General features: G+C 36.3%; 1 protein-coding gene across 1 annotated transcript in view; it reads left to right on the forward strand.

Annotated features, from left to right (window-relative positions):
* The window catches only part of LOC145676626 (acyl-CoA Delta-9 desaturase-like), a 39,528-nt gene extending 34,463 nt beyond the window's left edge, over positions 1–5,065 (forward strand). Inside the window, exon 6 of the mRNA XM_081747459.1 lies at positions 4,435–5,065. Coding sequence (XP_081603585.1) covers positions 4,435–4,762 — 328 coding nt within the window. The 3' untranslated portion in view covers positions 4,763–5,065. The remainder of the gene's footprint in view (positions 1–4,434) is intronic.
* Positions 5,066–17,780: the final 12,715 nt, after the last annotated feature.

Here is a 17,780-nt window from a genome sequence, read left to right on the forward strand (position 1 = left end):
TTAGGATTCTGAAATATGTATATTTAGATAGCGTACAAATACTAGTTCCTAAATAAATTCTTGACCCGACTATGGTAGATCCCATAGTATTGGAGCTATGGACCATTAAAGTTCATTTTTTTCATGTTTTCGGCAGCCTACAACTCCGAAAGGAAGCATTTGTGTACGCAGGTTGATCTATATTTTTTGTCTTATCTTGGTGTCAGGAATCACCTGCCAAACGTTGTCCGTGTTGTTTTGAAACACCCTGTATATTGTACGTTTTATCTTTTAGGTTTTATAACTTTCCTCTGTGCAATAAAGAACCATGATTGGATTCAAAGTACAGTACATGACATTTAATATTATTTTCGGAACGATAAGCATGAGAGTTTTTTTTTTCTTTTAACTTCAAAAATTACAAAGCACACTAACTGAATTTAAAAGGAAAAAAAACGAATTAGTAATCCCAATATGTGAATTATAAATATTTATTACTGTCGTTAAAAATAGAAGTACAAAATTACAAAAAATAATAAATAAATAAATAAATAAACGAGTACATAATATAAAATACCATTATGAAAATGTGTTATTATGTAATACTTGAAAGACAGTTGTTAATTTTGGAAAAGAAAGAAAGTTTGTTTTTAACTTAGGTCAGCGTGGTTGTTTCATATAGATAAAGGAAAACTGACATTTTTGTATGCGTTTAGTTATTTATATTTTCTATTATTATTATTATTATTATTATTATTATTATTATTATTATTATTATTTTCTTTATTCCTTATCTGAGCAGGCACTATAATAATATATGTATAACCCAAATATATTATTTTTTTCTTTTATTGCAATGCCGTGTCGCGACAAAACGCTGTAACTTGAGTTACATTGTTTTGTCGCTATAAGCATTTTTGAATTTCCCGCCACCGATATTTATGTTCACCAGACCCAGCATTGAGCTGAGTGAAATACTTTTGAAAATATACCAAAGAGAATTTCGATGTAACTAGGAAATTAGCCGGTCTGTAGCGACTTTACGGCTCTTTTTCTCAAAACTGCTTCGCCAAAGTTACAGCGTTTTGTCGCGATAGGGCAGTGCAGGAAATTTCTTACAATTTTGCATGTGTTCAATATTACGCTCTTCTGTGTTTTCTTAATGACTTTTCTGGTTTGATTGACTCCTAAATACTGTATACTTCTTTTGGCTTCATGTCTTCTATTGTCTCTTCTGTGTCTGACTTATATTCTTTGGTTATTTGCTTTCTTAGATTAACGTGCATTGTTTTGCATTTTTCTATTCAAAAGTTCATTCTTACGTCTGCTGAGAGGATTTCGGTGATCTTCAGTAGATTCCTCAGTTGGTTTTCCATGCTCGCGTATAGTTTGATATTATCCATACACATGTTATTATTATTATTATTATTATTATTATTATTATTATTATTATTATTATTATTATTAAGGACAGGAAGACTGCCTCGTTGTTTTCTGAAATGTCATAATGATCTTGTGTTGTCATTGGATATATTGAATATTGGATATTCAACATGTTTTCATTGGATATTGGAGTGTGCTGACGTCACTTAATTGGCAGTAAGCTTTCAACACCCATGAATGTTTTCTTCAGTCAAGTGTGAAGGTGAGGAAGAGTGGTTTCTTATTGGAAGGGCTTTTTAAAGATGGGTAGTAGAAGACATTAATAATCTCAAGGGGAACTTCCAAAAAAGAAGTACTTTCTCTTGCATTTTCCTATTCTTGTTTACCCGGCAATGTTGGCATCATATGATTTTTTTTTTTTACTATGATCCAGTAGCGTAGCCAGGATGTGTGTTTGGGGGCGGGGGGAAAGTGCTGTTATAGGCACATATAGAAAAATTACAAACAAAAATATATAAACATAAAAAATATATAAAAAATTACAAACACCAAAGTACATTGTCGGACCTCTTTGGGGGGACGGCCCCTCTGGCTCCCCTTCCTTACGCCACTGCTACGATCAATTCTGTCCTTAATTACCGATCACTTTTGGAGTCGAAGTGGATGAAAATATTACAACAATTTACAGATGTTTCACTAAACTTTTCTTCGTTTCTGTTTATATTAGCCCAATTTTTTGTTAAGTTATCATGTTCCAAATTTTCTGTGAATTTCTTGATATGAATATCAGTAGCGTCATTTCAGATTTAGCTTGAGGGAGGGGGGCAAGACTCCTTGATATAAGTAAAATTTCGCGTTTTTCACTGACTTACTACCCAGACAGCACAATGCACGTACAGTACCCGTATAGTATATGTACAATTGCACGGATGCAACATGTGCATCATCTGTATAGATGCACGCCTGTACATGTGATGCACATATACATCACAAGTTCTATTCAACATCTTCACGTGCACAGGACATGTGCAATGCACACGTACACGTCCTGCACAAGTGATTTACACCTACCGCGTAGGCGATTTACAAGTAGCACATATGCGATTTACATGTAGTGCACAGGTGATTTACAAGTAGCACATATTCGATTTACATGTAGTGCACAAGTGATTTACATGTAGGACAACGTTGATTTACACGTAGCACACAGTTGATTTGCATGTAGGACAGAGGTGATTTACACGTAGCACGCAGGTGATTTACATGTAGGACAAAGATGATTTACACATAACACACAGGCGATTTACCTGCAGTACCCAGACGATTTACATGTAGGACAGAGGTCATTTACACGTAGCACATATGTTATTTACACGCAGTACCCAGATGATTTACATGTAGAACAGAGGTGATTTCCTCGTAGTGCAGAGGTGATGTAAAAACATATTCGAGATGCAACGAAGAAAAGAGTTTATATATTTGGCGCCTTACACAGTAACATCATATATAACACCAAACACATCGCCTTCATAATATATCACAAGTAACTAGTAATTGTGAGTGAGAATTTCACTTTTGGAGTTCATTATTTACAACGAGTAAAGCTTTAGATAGTATATTTGACATGTTTGCCAAGTAAAAAAAAAAAAAAAAACACAACATGTGCTGTAATCAGTCACGAAAATAATTTTGTAAACCTATGAACTGTCAGACAGTAGTTACATCAGTACAGTGCTGCCACCTGTTCATCTTGTATCCTAGCTCAGCGGACGTTACGCAGTTTTTTTTACAATCATTCAGCTGTTATTCGTCGAAAAGTCTCTATAACACCGCCTGAAGGAGAAACGACACCTACCAAAAATGGAGGTTACTTTATATTGTTGATGAGAATGAGAGTAAAAGAATGAAAGTAAAAGTGTACACTTGCACGGTATTATGGATGTGTCATACACATGTGCAGTAGCCGTGCAAATGCACATGTGCACACAACGGCTTAAGCACGGGTAACTTAAATTTGCTTCATCCATGCAAATGTTCATATGCACACGCAACTTTCAAGCATGGGTTATGCACGTGCGCTGCATCCACGCAAATGCACATGTGTACATAACGGTTACAGCACGGGTTATATAAATGTGTGCTTCATCCATACAAATGCACATGTGCACATAACGGCTTAAGCACGGGCTCTGTACGTGCGCTGCATCCACCCAAATGCACATGTGTACATAACGGCTTAAGTACTGGTTAGGTACGTGCGCTGCATCCACGCAAATTCACGTGTGTACATAACGGCTTAAGCATGGGTTATATAAATGTGTGCTTCATCCATGCAAATGCACATGTGCACATAACGGCTTAAGCACGAGTTCTGTGCGTGTGCTTCATCCCCGCAAATGCACATGTGCACGTAACGGCTTGGGCACGGGTTATATAAATGTTTGCTTTATCCATGTAAATGCACATGTGCATGTGCACGACTTAGTCACGGGTTATGTACGTGTGCACAACCCACGCAAATGCATATGTGCACACACACGGGTTATGTATGTATGCTTCATCCACGCAAATTCACGTGTACGGCTTATGCACAGGTTATGTATGTGTGCATCATCTACATAAATGCACATGTGCACATGTACGGCTTACGCATGGATAGTGCATATGTGTCGTACACGTACGTGTTGTCTGGGTACTATTTATTGATAAAATCTATACAAATCTCAAACTCAGGGGAGGGGGCAAATGCCCCTCCCTACCCTTCTAAATGACGCCCCGGATGAATATAATGTGCTTCAAAAACATTTCTTTTCTCATTAACATGCTAATTCTTTAATAAATGTCTTGCCAATCCTGAAATTCTTGTGTTTTTTGCTCTTGTTTCTCTAATTCTCTTGAAAATTCTAGTTCGTATATTTTGTTATTTCTATGTAATATCTTGTTTTGACAAATGGCTCCATAAACTTCACTCTGAAAATGTTCCTTTTCCTTATTGAGTATTTGTATAAAAAATAGAATCATTTTTGTGTACAGAACCACTTTAACTTTTTCTTCTTTTCCCTCTATTTTCAGATTCCCATCTGAGAGCAAATGGGACTTTTTCGTTGCTCGTACCTTCTGGCCTCGTTATCACTATTTCGTCCCACGAGACTACAAAACTAATGAATTTGGAGGCTATGGCACAGGCTTCATCACTTGGTTCATCGAAACAGCTGAAAAGATGGGCCAGGCTTACGACTTGAAGACAATAACAGAAGAGATGGTTCAGGTATCTTTGGAGAGAGCTGTGAAACACAAGATATCTATCGTAGATTGCATTGCGTCGGAGAGTACCAAAGATCTCGACGAAGAAGACAAACAAAAGGAAGCTTCTTTTGAAAATAAACCCAAATCGAGTTAGGAATGAAGATAAGTTATAAACAGAAAGACTGATTCAGTGTAGTTATATGCAAAGAGAAAGATAGAAAGGAAAATTTATTGGAAAGAGTCGTACTCGGTACATCAAGGGATTTGGCACAAGTAAATCACGGTTATTCCTTTCTTATCTCTCAATTATTTTTTCTAGAATGTGTAATATCGAAATAAACAGCCCTTAAATTTAATATAGTTTCTTCTTTATTTAATTTTGTATTGTATAGCAAATATAAAATAAAATAATGTATTAAGTAGCGAATATAAGATGAAATAAAAGTATTAGTTGATTTTTGGTTGTTTTACTATTGGTTGAGTTTTACAGCACATTTTATGGTTTAAAAACACGATATTAAAAAAATAAAATTGAAGAATAAAATTTTGAAAAAAGGTAGTGTTTATAACGCAGGTTTTCGCTGATTATCAATTATTATGATAGAAGTACAAAAAGGTTTCAAACACTGTCTCATTATTTAAGTAATTTCTGTTAATCTTTGGCGTAGTAGGCTTTGATAACATATAGCTGAAGAAAAAATAAAGCTTCCATCGGGATATTGAAAATGAGGAAGTGTATTTAGATTCTGAGGCAAGGGAAATAATGCATATTTTAATAAAGTTGGAAACCCTAATAGTTTACGTAAACCCTAAATCCGGCCCTGACTATTATCAAACTTTTTATTGCGACTAGCAAGGTGACAGTACATAGAATGGATAATGAGATACAGCCCAAGTTTATCATTCAATCTTAAATTTCAAATTTCTCCTTAACTAAAGTAATCTTTTAAAGCTGATACATTTATCAATTGATAGATTACATCAAGCTGAACAAAATGATATATCTAATGCGTAGTTTTCGAGAAAATCGAAGAAAAATAATGTTTATGGGGCTAAAAAGTACGTCACTCCTAATTGAAAGCTTTTAATCTATTAGAAAAATGTTATTTATTTATTTATTTATTTTCTTACTGCATATGTGAAAAGATTCTTAAATAAAAATTTGTATCTCTTGTTGTTTGTTCTTCTAAGGATGACACTCGTAATTCTAACAGTTATGTACATACTACTTATAAAATAGTGAAGTTTATGATTTTGATCAGATCTACTTTAGAGTAAAACATTAGAGCCTTTCTATTTGAACTGTGCCCTTGACTGTGACTGCTGTCGATATGTGTTTCCCCGTACCTCCCTCGACAGAGAAGGGACAAGTTGCTGCGGCCGAGATCTTTCAATTGTTGGATGCGGAAGCGTTGCCACAATTAATTATTTCAAGGATTTCGCTGTGCTCTGTCTTATTAGCCACTCTAAGTAGCCTACGATCTTCACTCGTTAAGACCAAACGACTGAATGACAAATTGGCAACACAACCGAGGTCATTCCCCAAAGCAAAGGGAGGCTTTCCTCCGGAGGGTGTGGCCGAAGTATGTTTGACATATTTTCCGAGGGCACACTTGAAATAGACAGGTTCTATTACCTTTGTGAAACAGATCCTTGTTTGGAGAAGAACATGGTGAAAGAATTTTAGTGACTGTAACGATAGTTTCAATTGTGGTAGTCCATATTGGAAAGCTATGTATGAAGGCAGAAAGAAGACTGGAATGGTGGCGAGCGGAGAATGGGAATGTTATTTAAATTTCACGTGGATAAATTGACACATAAGAGACTTATATGAGTGCCTACGGGAGTGTCCTTGATTTGCAGACACCTCAAGTATGGAGATGTTTGTTTTTAGGATAAAATTGAACTAGTTCGACTTTTGTACAAAGTGATTGCAGAGACTAGATTAGCGAGCATAGATTAGGATTTTTGCTTCGCGATCGGGAGGGTTCAAGTTTGAATACGGTGACTGCCCGTCCTGACAAGTTTTTCGAGGGATTTCCTCCAGCTCCATCAAGCGAATGCAGGAATGATTATAAATAAATGCCCTGACCTACTTTCTTTCTCATTGTTTCTGTTGTTATTGTTGTAGATTATATTAAAAGTTTCAGGCAGTGGCGTACGCAAATGGGGTTCAACCCTCTTGAGTAAGATATTATGAAAAAATAAGCATTTACTATATTAAGATATATACAAAAAATCAGACCGGAAAGGATATGAAATTGTGTGCATCAAATTTCCTCACTTCTTTTCATGAAATTTTGCGTATGCCACTGGTTTCAGGGTAAATTACCCTCTGATTGTATCTGGAAGTTTGTAACATAAACAAACGAACAAACAAAAAGGGACACATGAGTTTACTTAACTATTCCTTTTCTTCTTGGAGCTCTCCTCACTGGGCTAGCGTGTGCGCCTTTGGTGGACGGAGTCGTGGGTTCAACTACCAGTGAGAGAACATTAATCCATTACGCTGATTCGGATTTCACCTAAAACTGTAAGTTCATGTCTCGTATAACCTGAAAAAGAACGCCAAACCCCAATTAACGAAACTTTCCTCCTGCATTCTGTACAGTAAATTCGTCCCGAGAGTTTTATCTTCCTCAACTTAACTCTCATTTTCAATCTAATAACACTATTAGATAGCTTATAATATTAATATGACATCGGATGATTTTCAGTTACCATCCTTACCTTCCTTTTTGTCCCTTTATTATCTGATGAAGTATCAACGAAAACCCCTACAACGTATTTTTCTTTCTTTTTTTTTTTTTTTTTTGTAATTTTTTGTAAATAGTTGTTCTCCCTCGAGCGTGTAGAGAGTAGTGTAATTCTCACTTGAGCGTGTTCTGATATGTTAGAATATACATCCGACTGGGTTGCAGACCAGTTGACTCCGGATGAGCAGAGGAAATCAGTGTATGTTGGCGAAACGTGACTGACAGGAATCTGAGCAGCGTTATGTGTTTGCGAGTTTCAGGCCCAGAAATTCATTTCGTTGTTTTTTATATAGGCTTCATACTGAATTCAATACGCTTCTATTCACCATAGATGTGTTAACCGCCGAAAAATATTACGATCGTCATTGTGCAAAATCAACTTGTAAGTATTGCTATTTAAATTTTGAAAATGTTTGGTTTACCAACCAAAAGTCCTTTATATACAGAGGAGGGGGGTAAAATCCTTTATATACGAGGGGGACACAAAAATAACCGGAATTTCCTGATGAAAAAGTATGGACTTTATTATTTATTTATTTATTTATTTTTTTTTACTATAACTATTTCTTTTAAATACAACTTTAATCACCCTCAAAGTACTCTCCATTAGCACTAATGAACTTTTTTGGACGAGGCGAGTCAGATGACTTCCATTGACTTGACTGTTGTTTACTTTCGGAATCGTATCCATAGCATCATGACTCGTCGTTTGTGACGCTTTTGTTGAAAAACTTTGGATCCTCTGTGACTACGTCCTTCATTTTACGACAGGTTTCCACGCGACGATCCCTTTGCTCGTCGGTGAGAAATCTGGACACAAATTTAGCAGCCACTCGTCACATTCTCAAACCGTCATGCAAAATGGGCTGAATGGAGTTCCAGGATAGACCAATAAGTCTTCGAGTTGGTCGATTGTTCTACATCGATCTTCCCTGGTGAGATCACGGAGATCGGTGATGTTGTCCTCGGTTCGCACACTTGAAAGAACGATCAAAACGAGATTGATCATCAATGGTCATTTCCCCCCTTTTAAATTGAGCAAACTATTCGTGCACTTGCATTTTACTGAAAACATGTTCTTTGTAAGCTGTTTACATCATCACAACAGTTTCTGCTGCCTTCTTGCTGAGTAAAAACAAACTTCACAGTTGTACGTTGTTCGTGAGAATCTGCCATGTCCTCGTGTTACGAGTGCACTACAGATGCGTACACAGAACTGCCAGAGAAATCACACGCGTTGTTGTTGATTTGCGTCACTTGGCATATTCACTCAGGAGAGGTTCTCCCACAGCGCCCTAGCAGCTCAATTTCATACTGTAAGTACACGATGTGCAGGAGTACAATTCCGGTTATTTTTGGGTCCCCCTCGTATTTACCATTTGTGTTCGTGTGTCTGTCCGTCCGGAAGACAAAATATTTCAAGAACTGCTTAATGGATCATCAATTTTAGGCAGAATGAAGTGGATCAAAAGTAAAGAAAGGAGTTCGTTCATGGAGATCACATCCAAACCGGAAATGGTATAAATCAGCGATTTCCAGTTTTAACGTTGATCACTATAGAGAAAATACGGTAATAGATAGCGAGATACTCTGAAGAATACATTTCATTTCTATCCTTAACTCTTCTAAAATCTAAAGTGATAGAAATTCACTACAACTTCCGATTACAATATTCGTCTACATTGAGCAAGAACGATACGAGATAATAGCAAGCTGTTACTTTTAATCAATTTAGCGTTGTAACTATAGTGTAACATTTCATTCAAACCGGAAGGGGCACAAATCAGCCACTTCTGATTTTAATGTGATCGCCATATAGTCTAAAAACAGTAATAGACAGTGAAAAGCTATTTCCTGTAATCAATTAAGCTTCCAAGAATATATTACATCTCCACTCTAATCTCTCTGCTAAAACTGGAAGTGAGAGAAATATATTACCAATTCCGGTTTCAATAATAATTTAGAAGATATCAGCCCCACAAACAAAACTCCTTTACACGGTGTACATGTGAGACTGCTACTTGTTCGTTAATTTGTCTCTGCTGATATTCTGTTATATTTTATTTATTTATTTATTTATTTTTATTTATTTATTTATTTATTTATTTATTTATTTATTTATTTATTTTTATTTATTTATTTATTTATTTATTTATTGTTATTATTGCTGTTCCATACTTCAGTGTAAACAGGCGACGTGTTTTATCTGAAATAATACAAATAAAAACATTTTGAAACAAGCAGTCACCTCGTTCCTCTGATTTAGATCATATGCTTTTTTGACTATTTCCAAATTATAATTACTTTAAAACAAAGACTTGATAATATTACGGAAACTAATAAAGTTGGGCAACGTTTCGGCGAAATAGGTCTAGCAAAGTTTCTGGCAGTGCCACAATTTTCAAGCGGAGTGCGTAGCTTCACTAAGAATATTAGTTTGAAGATGCCACCAGCCCCTAAAGTGTGTGTAAGGCAATGTTTCTTTTCCAAGCTGCTCTGTGAATTAACTATCACCTCTCGTATACTTATACTTATGGCTACGAAAAAAGAATCTTGAAGCGAGCATGGAAAAATTATACATCAGAATTAAGACGAATAAAAAAAAAAAAGTTTGGAGCTTTCGCTAAAATGTCTCATCAGACAGGAAAAATGAAATTAAATGAAATCTTTTAAATTTTACATTCTATGATTATACCGGATAGGCTAAAGGAGACGATGATAATTAGAAATGAATGAAATGGTGGAATGAAGAAAGTGGAAGGGAACGGGAGAACTCCGGCAAAATCCACCCATACCATGTTTGTCCACCACAAAACTCACTTGGCGCGAGCTGGGATCGAACCAAGGACCCCATGCGCCAGAAGTGAACGCTCTACAACTGAGTCACCGCAGCCCGAGTCACACACACACACACACACACACACAAAATTATAGTATTGCCTCTAAATGTTATTGAATACCTCCTAAATTTCATGGCTGGCTATCAGCCCGTACTAAATCTTCCCTCCACGTAAATCGAGTGTGCAATCTTAAAATAAAAGTAACTATTACATACTTCCTAAAACAAAACAACATAAATAGTTTTCATTAGAACATCACTGAAAATATTGAGTTGTGATTTGTGAAAAATGGACCTATCAGGTACAAAATGGTTACTAGTACTGTTACTGAAAGGCCTACTTGGCAGAGGAATCGAATGATACGCTTATGCCGGGTAGGCTAAAGTGGGAGATGAAGAAAGTGGGAGGAAACGGGAGAACCCCGAGAAAACTCACGCACCCACCACAAAGTTCACTTGGCGCGGGCTGGGATCAAACTAGGAACCCCAAGCACCAGAGATGAACGCTCTACCACTGAGCCACTGCGGCCCCTATTAGATTAAGACAACTGAATAAAAGAAAAAACTAAATTTGCTAAGTTTTTCTTGAGAAGTTTAAGCCTCCACCATGCAGTTATGATGTGTGTTATTTGTGATTTACATAAAACGGGACGTACGCGAGAGGTATTGTAGTTATAGCAATAACCAACTTTTTTTTTCAGAAATTTAGACATTGATATGTACACCAATCTTCATGAATACTTTGTCTATGGTGAGATGAAAGAATAGAATTTTGGGAGGATGATTTTAATACGTGTAATTTTACATTTTTTTGTGTTGAATTTTTTTAAGCACCGAATTATGACACGGTTGACAAATATGAAACGAATACATACTTTAGACTTATGATGTAAAATAGAAGTTTTTAAAATGATATACCTTTTTTTTAACGGTGAAATTGATTTTAAAAGGTGATAAGATGTTTTTGAGATTTTTGTTGGAACTACTCTCGATTTTGGAAAGTGGATTATATATATGTGGATTATAATTTTATATGTAAGTGGAAGGGGTACCCGGCGCCTCCACTACGCAATGTCTTTATAGGTAGAGTCAAATGATGGACCGGGCGACTTTTTCCCTTCACCAAGCTTTATTACAAAATATAATAAATACAAGTGTCTCTAATTCAATGTCTCTTTCTCAATGACCAAGTGAAGGAATATTAAATGTTTTTCCGGGTGTCCTTCCACTGATGGCAGTTTCCAGAACACTTTGGCAGGTTGTAGGTTAGATTAGGATTATAAGTTTAAGATGGGATCCCTAGTCCAGTGCGACATAGTGTAAGGAAGAGGTGCTCCTAGTCCACAGCGACATAGGAAGGTAAGTAAAGGTTAAGCAATCAGTTGGTCGACTGATGCTGGGTCCCTCGGTGGTCCGGTTTTTATCTGTCCTCTTCGGGTTCTTCCGTGAGGTCCGTCTTCTTTCGGCGTTCCTCGGTGCCTTTCGTGTCGGCTTCTCGTCTGCTATGCTGTTTTCAAACAATAGCACGTGTTGTGTTGACATGTGCTCTTGTCATGGTGTGGGGATCCTTGCAAGGGCGCCCATGTTGTGGTTTCCAAGGGGGGGCAAGTAGTATAAGCGACGTTTCAAAAATAGTTTCAAATTTTGCTGCAACTAATGTAAAAATTCTATTGGATTTTCGATATTCTGAAGTACAATTTCTTCTGGGGGGGGGGGCAAGCGTCCCACCTTTCCCCCCTGATGAGCGCCCTTGGATCCTTGCAATATAAACTTGAGCTGAGGTTATGAACTTTTTGTACTTGTGGTGAAATTTTAAGTATATGTACCTATGAACTTATTTTTTTCATCATATTTGTCAATGCATGAGCTCACACGACGATTTGTACTTGGAAACAATTTGAAAAACAGAATTACATAGTAGATTTTACAGATAAAGAATTCATTAATTAGTTATAATTGAGGTTTGAAATGATTACTTTTTTATTGTTATTTTGAAAGTTATTTGAAGAGTAATTAACAAAATACAATTACGGACAAAAGTTTAATAATTAAGTTGAATAGCGCTTGTGACATTGGTATGAAAGAAATAAATATTAATAAAGAGGCAGAAACTAAGGTATTTTGAATATTTTTTTTACAGTCCATCATTTATATTAAAAACAAATTTAAAATAAAGCATAATGTGGGTTGTTCTAATAATTATAGTTCTCGTGCATTTTTCATCTTTAATTTTAATTCCTAATCTGTCCCTCCACTCCGGCGTTTCATTTCGTGTTTCATGTACTTTTCGGACTACAGATGAAAGGAACTGCTTATCGTATCCGTACTCAACCCGTTTGATAGTCCTAACATGCTATGTTTGGTAAGTGGGCTAGAACCTGACTTCAGGCAGAACATTTACACAACAGTCATGGTTTTGCAGCCTGAACATATAGATTAAGCATCAAAATTCGTCATAACGAGTTGTTGATTTCGTCTCAAAGGAAATGGATGGAAAAGTATTAGTATTAGTAGTAGTATAAAATGACTGTGAAGTCCACAGGGCCTAATCAGTAAGACACTCATCTAGCAACTGGAACACCAGGAAAATAAGACAAAATCAAAACACAATTTGACAGATGAATCTGCTTCAGCTGAAGGATTTTCTACACTCAATTGGATTTTGAATTTACAAGGTCGTGTCTGACAAGAAAATCTTCAGACATCTAAAATTCGCAATTAACCAATTCTTTAGAGTAATGAAGATGAAGAGACTGAGAACCTTATGCAGTAGTTTTGACGTATGATTAGCACCATACTAAGAGTTTGACTAACGCATGGTTATCATAAGTGTATTCAGAATCTCTGACTAGAACGTGATATTTGACTAAGCTAATCACATGTGACTAATTAGTTTAGAGCAGCGGATATCCTGGTTAAGCCCAATAAACTTACGTTATGAGAATACTAAGACAACTAATTACCTGTTTTTACTTTCACGTCATTGAGTGAATTAACTATGAAGCAGCTATTAAGCCGAGTCGTCTACAATAGCACAACTTTTTCTTAAAGTGAACAGTGAGATATGAGTAGAAAATTTCCATTTTCAGAGATACATACAAGTGATCGATAAATTATCTTCCTTTTATAAATAATTACATCATAATTCTTCTATTGTCGCTAATATTTATATCTATTTATTCCCCCGTAAATACATCCTTTAGAAATGAATACGTTAATTATAATCCGATTTCTTAACTGTTTATAAGCTGTTGTGATGTCAAATCACAAAGAAAACATTTCGAATTTCGTATGTTTTCATTTTTACAGACTACGCATGCACGTGTAGTTTTCCGTAGTTGCCACATTTATTTTTCTCATCTAATGTATAGGCGTTGTATTAATTAGTCATACCTAAATCAAGTTATTAGTTGAACTCTAAGCAGACTCTGAATACTAAAAAAGTACACCTTCTTTAGTACAGAGCTAATACAACACTAATTAATCGCATGATTAACAAATTATCTCTGAATACCGCCCTGAGTGTTTTACGCTCATGGGGTCATATAATGTTGAAAATAGTTATAAAGATTAAGAGAGTTTTGTGTAAAAACATCACAGTTGATGGTACAAATTCCCACCCTCGCCGAAGGAGGAATTGTATCAGGTATCCCACTTAAAACCGGTATGCCTCACTTTTATTGTGGCGATCATAAATATGAAATGAAATGAAAATTTTGAGTTTAACGTCCTACGGTTATGCCGGGTAGGGTAAAGGAGACGGTGATGATGAGTGATGAATGAAATGGTGGAAGGAAGAAAGTGGGAGGAAACGGGTGAACCCCGAGAAAACCCACGCACACGGTGTTTGTCCACCACACGCGATCATAAATAAATGAATATTGGTCTCACTCTTGTCAGGCTTCTCGGAAGACATCATTGTTGATTTCGACAATTTAAAATTAGTCGTCCTGGAGATATGGTCCAATTAGCAATTGCATGCTGAGCTGATATTTTGGAATTTTACACAAAAACAGGCTGCATCGAAGAGACTAAAGAAATGTTTATGGTAAAATACCTTGATATCAAGCTTCCCACAAGCAGTAGATTTCAAGATCTGTACAAAAAGTGAAAGGATACAAGATTCATTGGGAATATAATGAAAAATAAGCGTCCAGCACAAATCGGACGTATTTGTTATAAACCGAGTTTTAAATAGACAGTTTACATAAAATGTTAAAATATATTGACACATACTTTGAAAGCCTGTAACTTTGCGATATTTACATAAAAAGTAACGTAAAATGTCTTTTGCGTGAAAAGTAGGTAGACAGTGAGTCGTGCCGGTTTTATGTGGGACACCCTGTATCATTTGTTCGTCTTTGTTAGCTGCAGTAGTGAAAATATTTCACTTAATCTCCTGAAAAGTTGATGATTTTGAATTGTATCATTTTTCTATTAAGGCTACGATATTAGAGGATATCAATTGCGTGCAGGTTAGTACATGTGAAATTCCTAATTCTCTTACACGTGGTATCCATAATCCTAAACTGTCCCTCAATTCTGACCTTTTCATTTCCAGTTTTTCAAATATCTTTCGAAACGCAGAGGAAAGAAACTATTGTATTCCTAGTCTACTGACATAATAGGTAAAACATTCACACAAATCTAAAGTAATACCTCACCGACCTTGCATCCAGAAAGATTATTTCTTCTTATCGTATTATTTCGACCAACCCTAGGAACTTTCTCTCTTGCTGATAGTTCTTGCTATTCATCCACGCAAATTTTGCAAGAGAATATTTTAAACATAGTCTTAAATTTTAATTCTCAAAATTAATAGAGGATAATAACAAACTTTCATAGTTTTTTTTTTTTTTTTTATGTAAATAGAACTCATTATGTGCCATTGTGTTAGAAGGACATATTTGTTCAAACATGTGGTCAAGAACATATTCGTTATCTCTTGTTAACAGCCCGTCGAAACCGGCGCCAAAATGCAACTCTGCTCCAGCGAGCCGTGAGAACAGCAAGACGCACAATATCCACTCAAACGGTCCGCAATCGCCTTCGAGAAAATGGCCTCTACGCACGTAGGTCTATAGTGTGTGTCCCATTAACTGATGACACCGTGTTGATCGAAGAGTGTGGGCGGAGGAACATGGTGGGTGGGGACGCAATGAATGGGGCAATGTTTTGTTCTCTGATGAGTCTCGATTCAGTGTGGAGCCTGATAATCGACGTGTTTTCACTGGAGAGAGTGTGGAACACGACACAATCCCATGCTTATGCGAGAAAGGATCCAGTATCATGGTGGTGGACTGATGGTGTGGGCAGGAATCAGCATTGGTGAGCATACTGAGCTCCACATCATCCGAAGTGGCTCTTTGACGGCTCTCAGGTATAGGGATGAGATCCTGCAACCTTTTGTTCTTCCTTATGCTGATACCATTGGTTATTCGTTCCTTTTCATGGATGAAAGTGCTCGTCCTCACAGAGCACGGTTAGTGGATGAGATACTGGAAGCTGAGGGTATCGCTCGGATGAAATGGCCAGCATGCTCTTCGGATCTCAATCCAATTGAGCATCTCTGGGATGCTTAGCAGACGAATTGCCGCTAGGCTAGTACCTCCAACAACCATTCCAGAGTTGGAAGTCGCTCTTCTGGATGAGTGGCACAACATCCCCCAAGAACTCATCGATAATTTGATTGAATCCATTCCACGCAGGTGCGAGGTTGTGTTGGCTGTTCGAGGTGATCATACGCCATATTAAAGAACAATCAGTGTTGTTGCCTTGCCTGTTTGTGAGCAGTTCGAGAGGTGCACACATAACCGTCTTGTTTCATGAGCAATGTGAACAAGGTTTTCCGTGCCCGAATACCAGTACGTGTCCCATTTTTCTGGTGTATCTTAAAGCATTCCTTCTTGTATGATATATATGAGCATAGGCGGAGTTAGGAATTGGTTGCTGGGGGGGGGGGGGAGACCTTTTGTCTGCTGGGGAGCACGGTTAATACAAATCAGAATTGAAGGATCTTATAAGTAATTTTTGTTTTTTGTCAAAAAGTTTGGGGGGGCAACGCCCCCTATAGTTCCGCCCATGTATATGAGTCAAACACAAGCTTATCAATACACTATCTTAAGGTCTTGTGTGATATTTCAGCTGATCCCATAATTTTTTTGAGCAGTGTAGGTAAATAGTATCTCATCCTTATTAGTAGCATACTTCTCTCTCTCTTTTTTTTTTTTTTTTTTTAATAATAATAATCATAAAGTGGCTTAAAATTCTATTTTCAAGAATAGACGTCAATAAGCAGCGGTGCTATTCAGCCGGTTCGCTAGAACAGGTTGTTAAAATATTTCTAGTTCACAGAAACGTTTGTTGTACCCATACATAACAGTAAATTTTACCCAGTTGTACCCAAGAACAGTAAATTTTAGTTTAACTTCGTTTTTAGAAATTCTTACAGCTACAAGATTAAATATATGATCTCTCAGAACAAGGTATAAGCGTTTATTCCTTAATCTGAAATGCTCAGATATCAAGAATGAGAACTGGGATCACATGAATGTAGCTTTTAGGGTTGTTTATATTTGAAACGCATACATATCAACAATGTTGATCCATTGCTGGAATAAAACCTTTCTAATACTTTTTGACAACCATCTGACCTTCAATAATTCGTTTCCAAGATATTCGCAGTGCTACCTAATTTCGTCACACCACCTTGTATTAGGATGCTGTGTAGGTCTTTGCTTGTCACTTGTGGTATCCAGTAAAAAAAAATTACTTTTGTCTACCTTGTATGGTTTGTTTCCTAAGAGAATTATGGCTATCTACCTACCAATCCATCTACTATCTCTTTTTTTTTCTCTCTCTCTCTCTCTCTCTCTCTATCTATCTATCTAAGAGAGAGAGAGAACCAGTTGAATACTCTCTATAGGTGAAGATGAGCTAGGATTTACGAACACTAATCATTCATGGTTTTTGGCAAACTTTGTGTTCTGGTATTTCAAGAATGTTCTCTTAAGTGGATGAATAATTCAGAAAAGAAATAGATTTTTCAAAAAATCATCTTCCTGAACACTAGGTCTGTTGTTATTTTAAATCTATAAATATATATCCTATTGCATTCATCAGCAAGTATGCTTCCCTTCATTACCTACAAATGGATTCAATTGAGTTCAACCACTGGAGTGAATCATCGTATTAAGAGGTCCACGGCTAAAGCAATCTTTTTCAGATCGAAAAGTTTCAAGCAGGATACATCTATTATTTTTAAACCACCAGTCAAAGCGTACTGTATTTAAATCTTTTATCGTGATTATAAACTATTCACTGAGGTAATACTTATTATCATTTAGATTATTTTCAGCACATTACCGGTAATATTTTTCACAATACGATTAAAGATAACAAGTGATGGACAGAAACATTAGTTAATTTAAAACTATTGTATTTATTACAAACTATCCATCATAGCATTGTTTATGAACTTTGTTTTAAGAATGTTACAGGCAAATCTTAACTATTCTGGCAATGTTTTTTTATTATACTATAATGGAACCCATGAGATATTACTAAAAGAGTAGTTT

This window comes from Thermobia domestica, unplaced genomic scaffold (assembly GCF_964235325.1).
Source record: "Thermobia domestica unplaced genomic scaffold, izTheDome1.hap1.1 HAP1_SCAFFOLD_251, whole genome shotgun sequence".
Lineage (NCBI taxonomy): Eukaryota > Metazoa > Arthropoda > Insecta > Zygentoma > Lepismatidae > Thermobia > Thermobia domestica.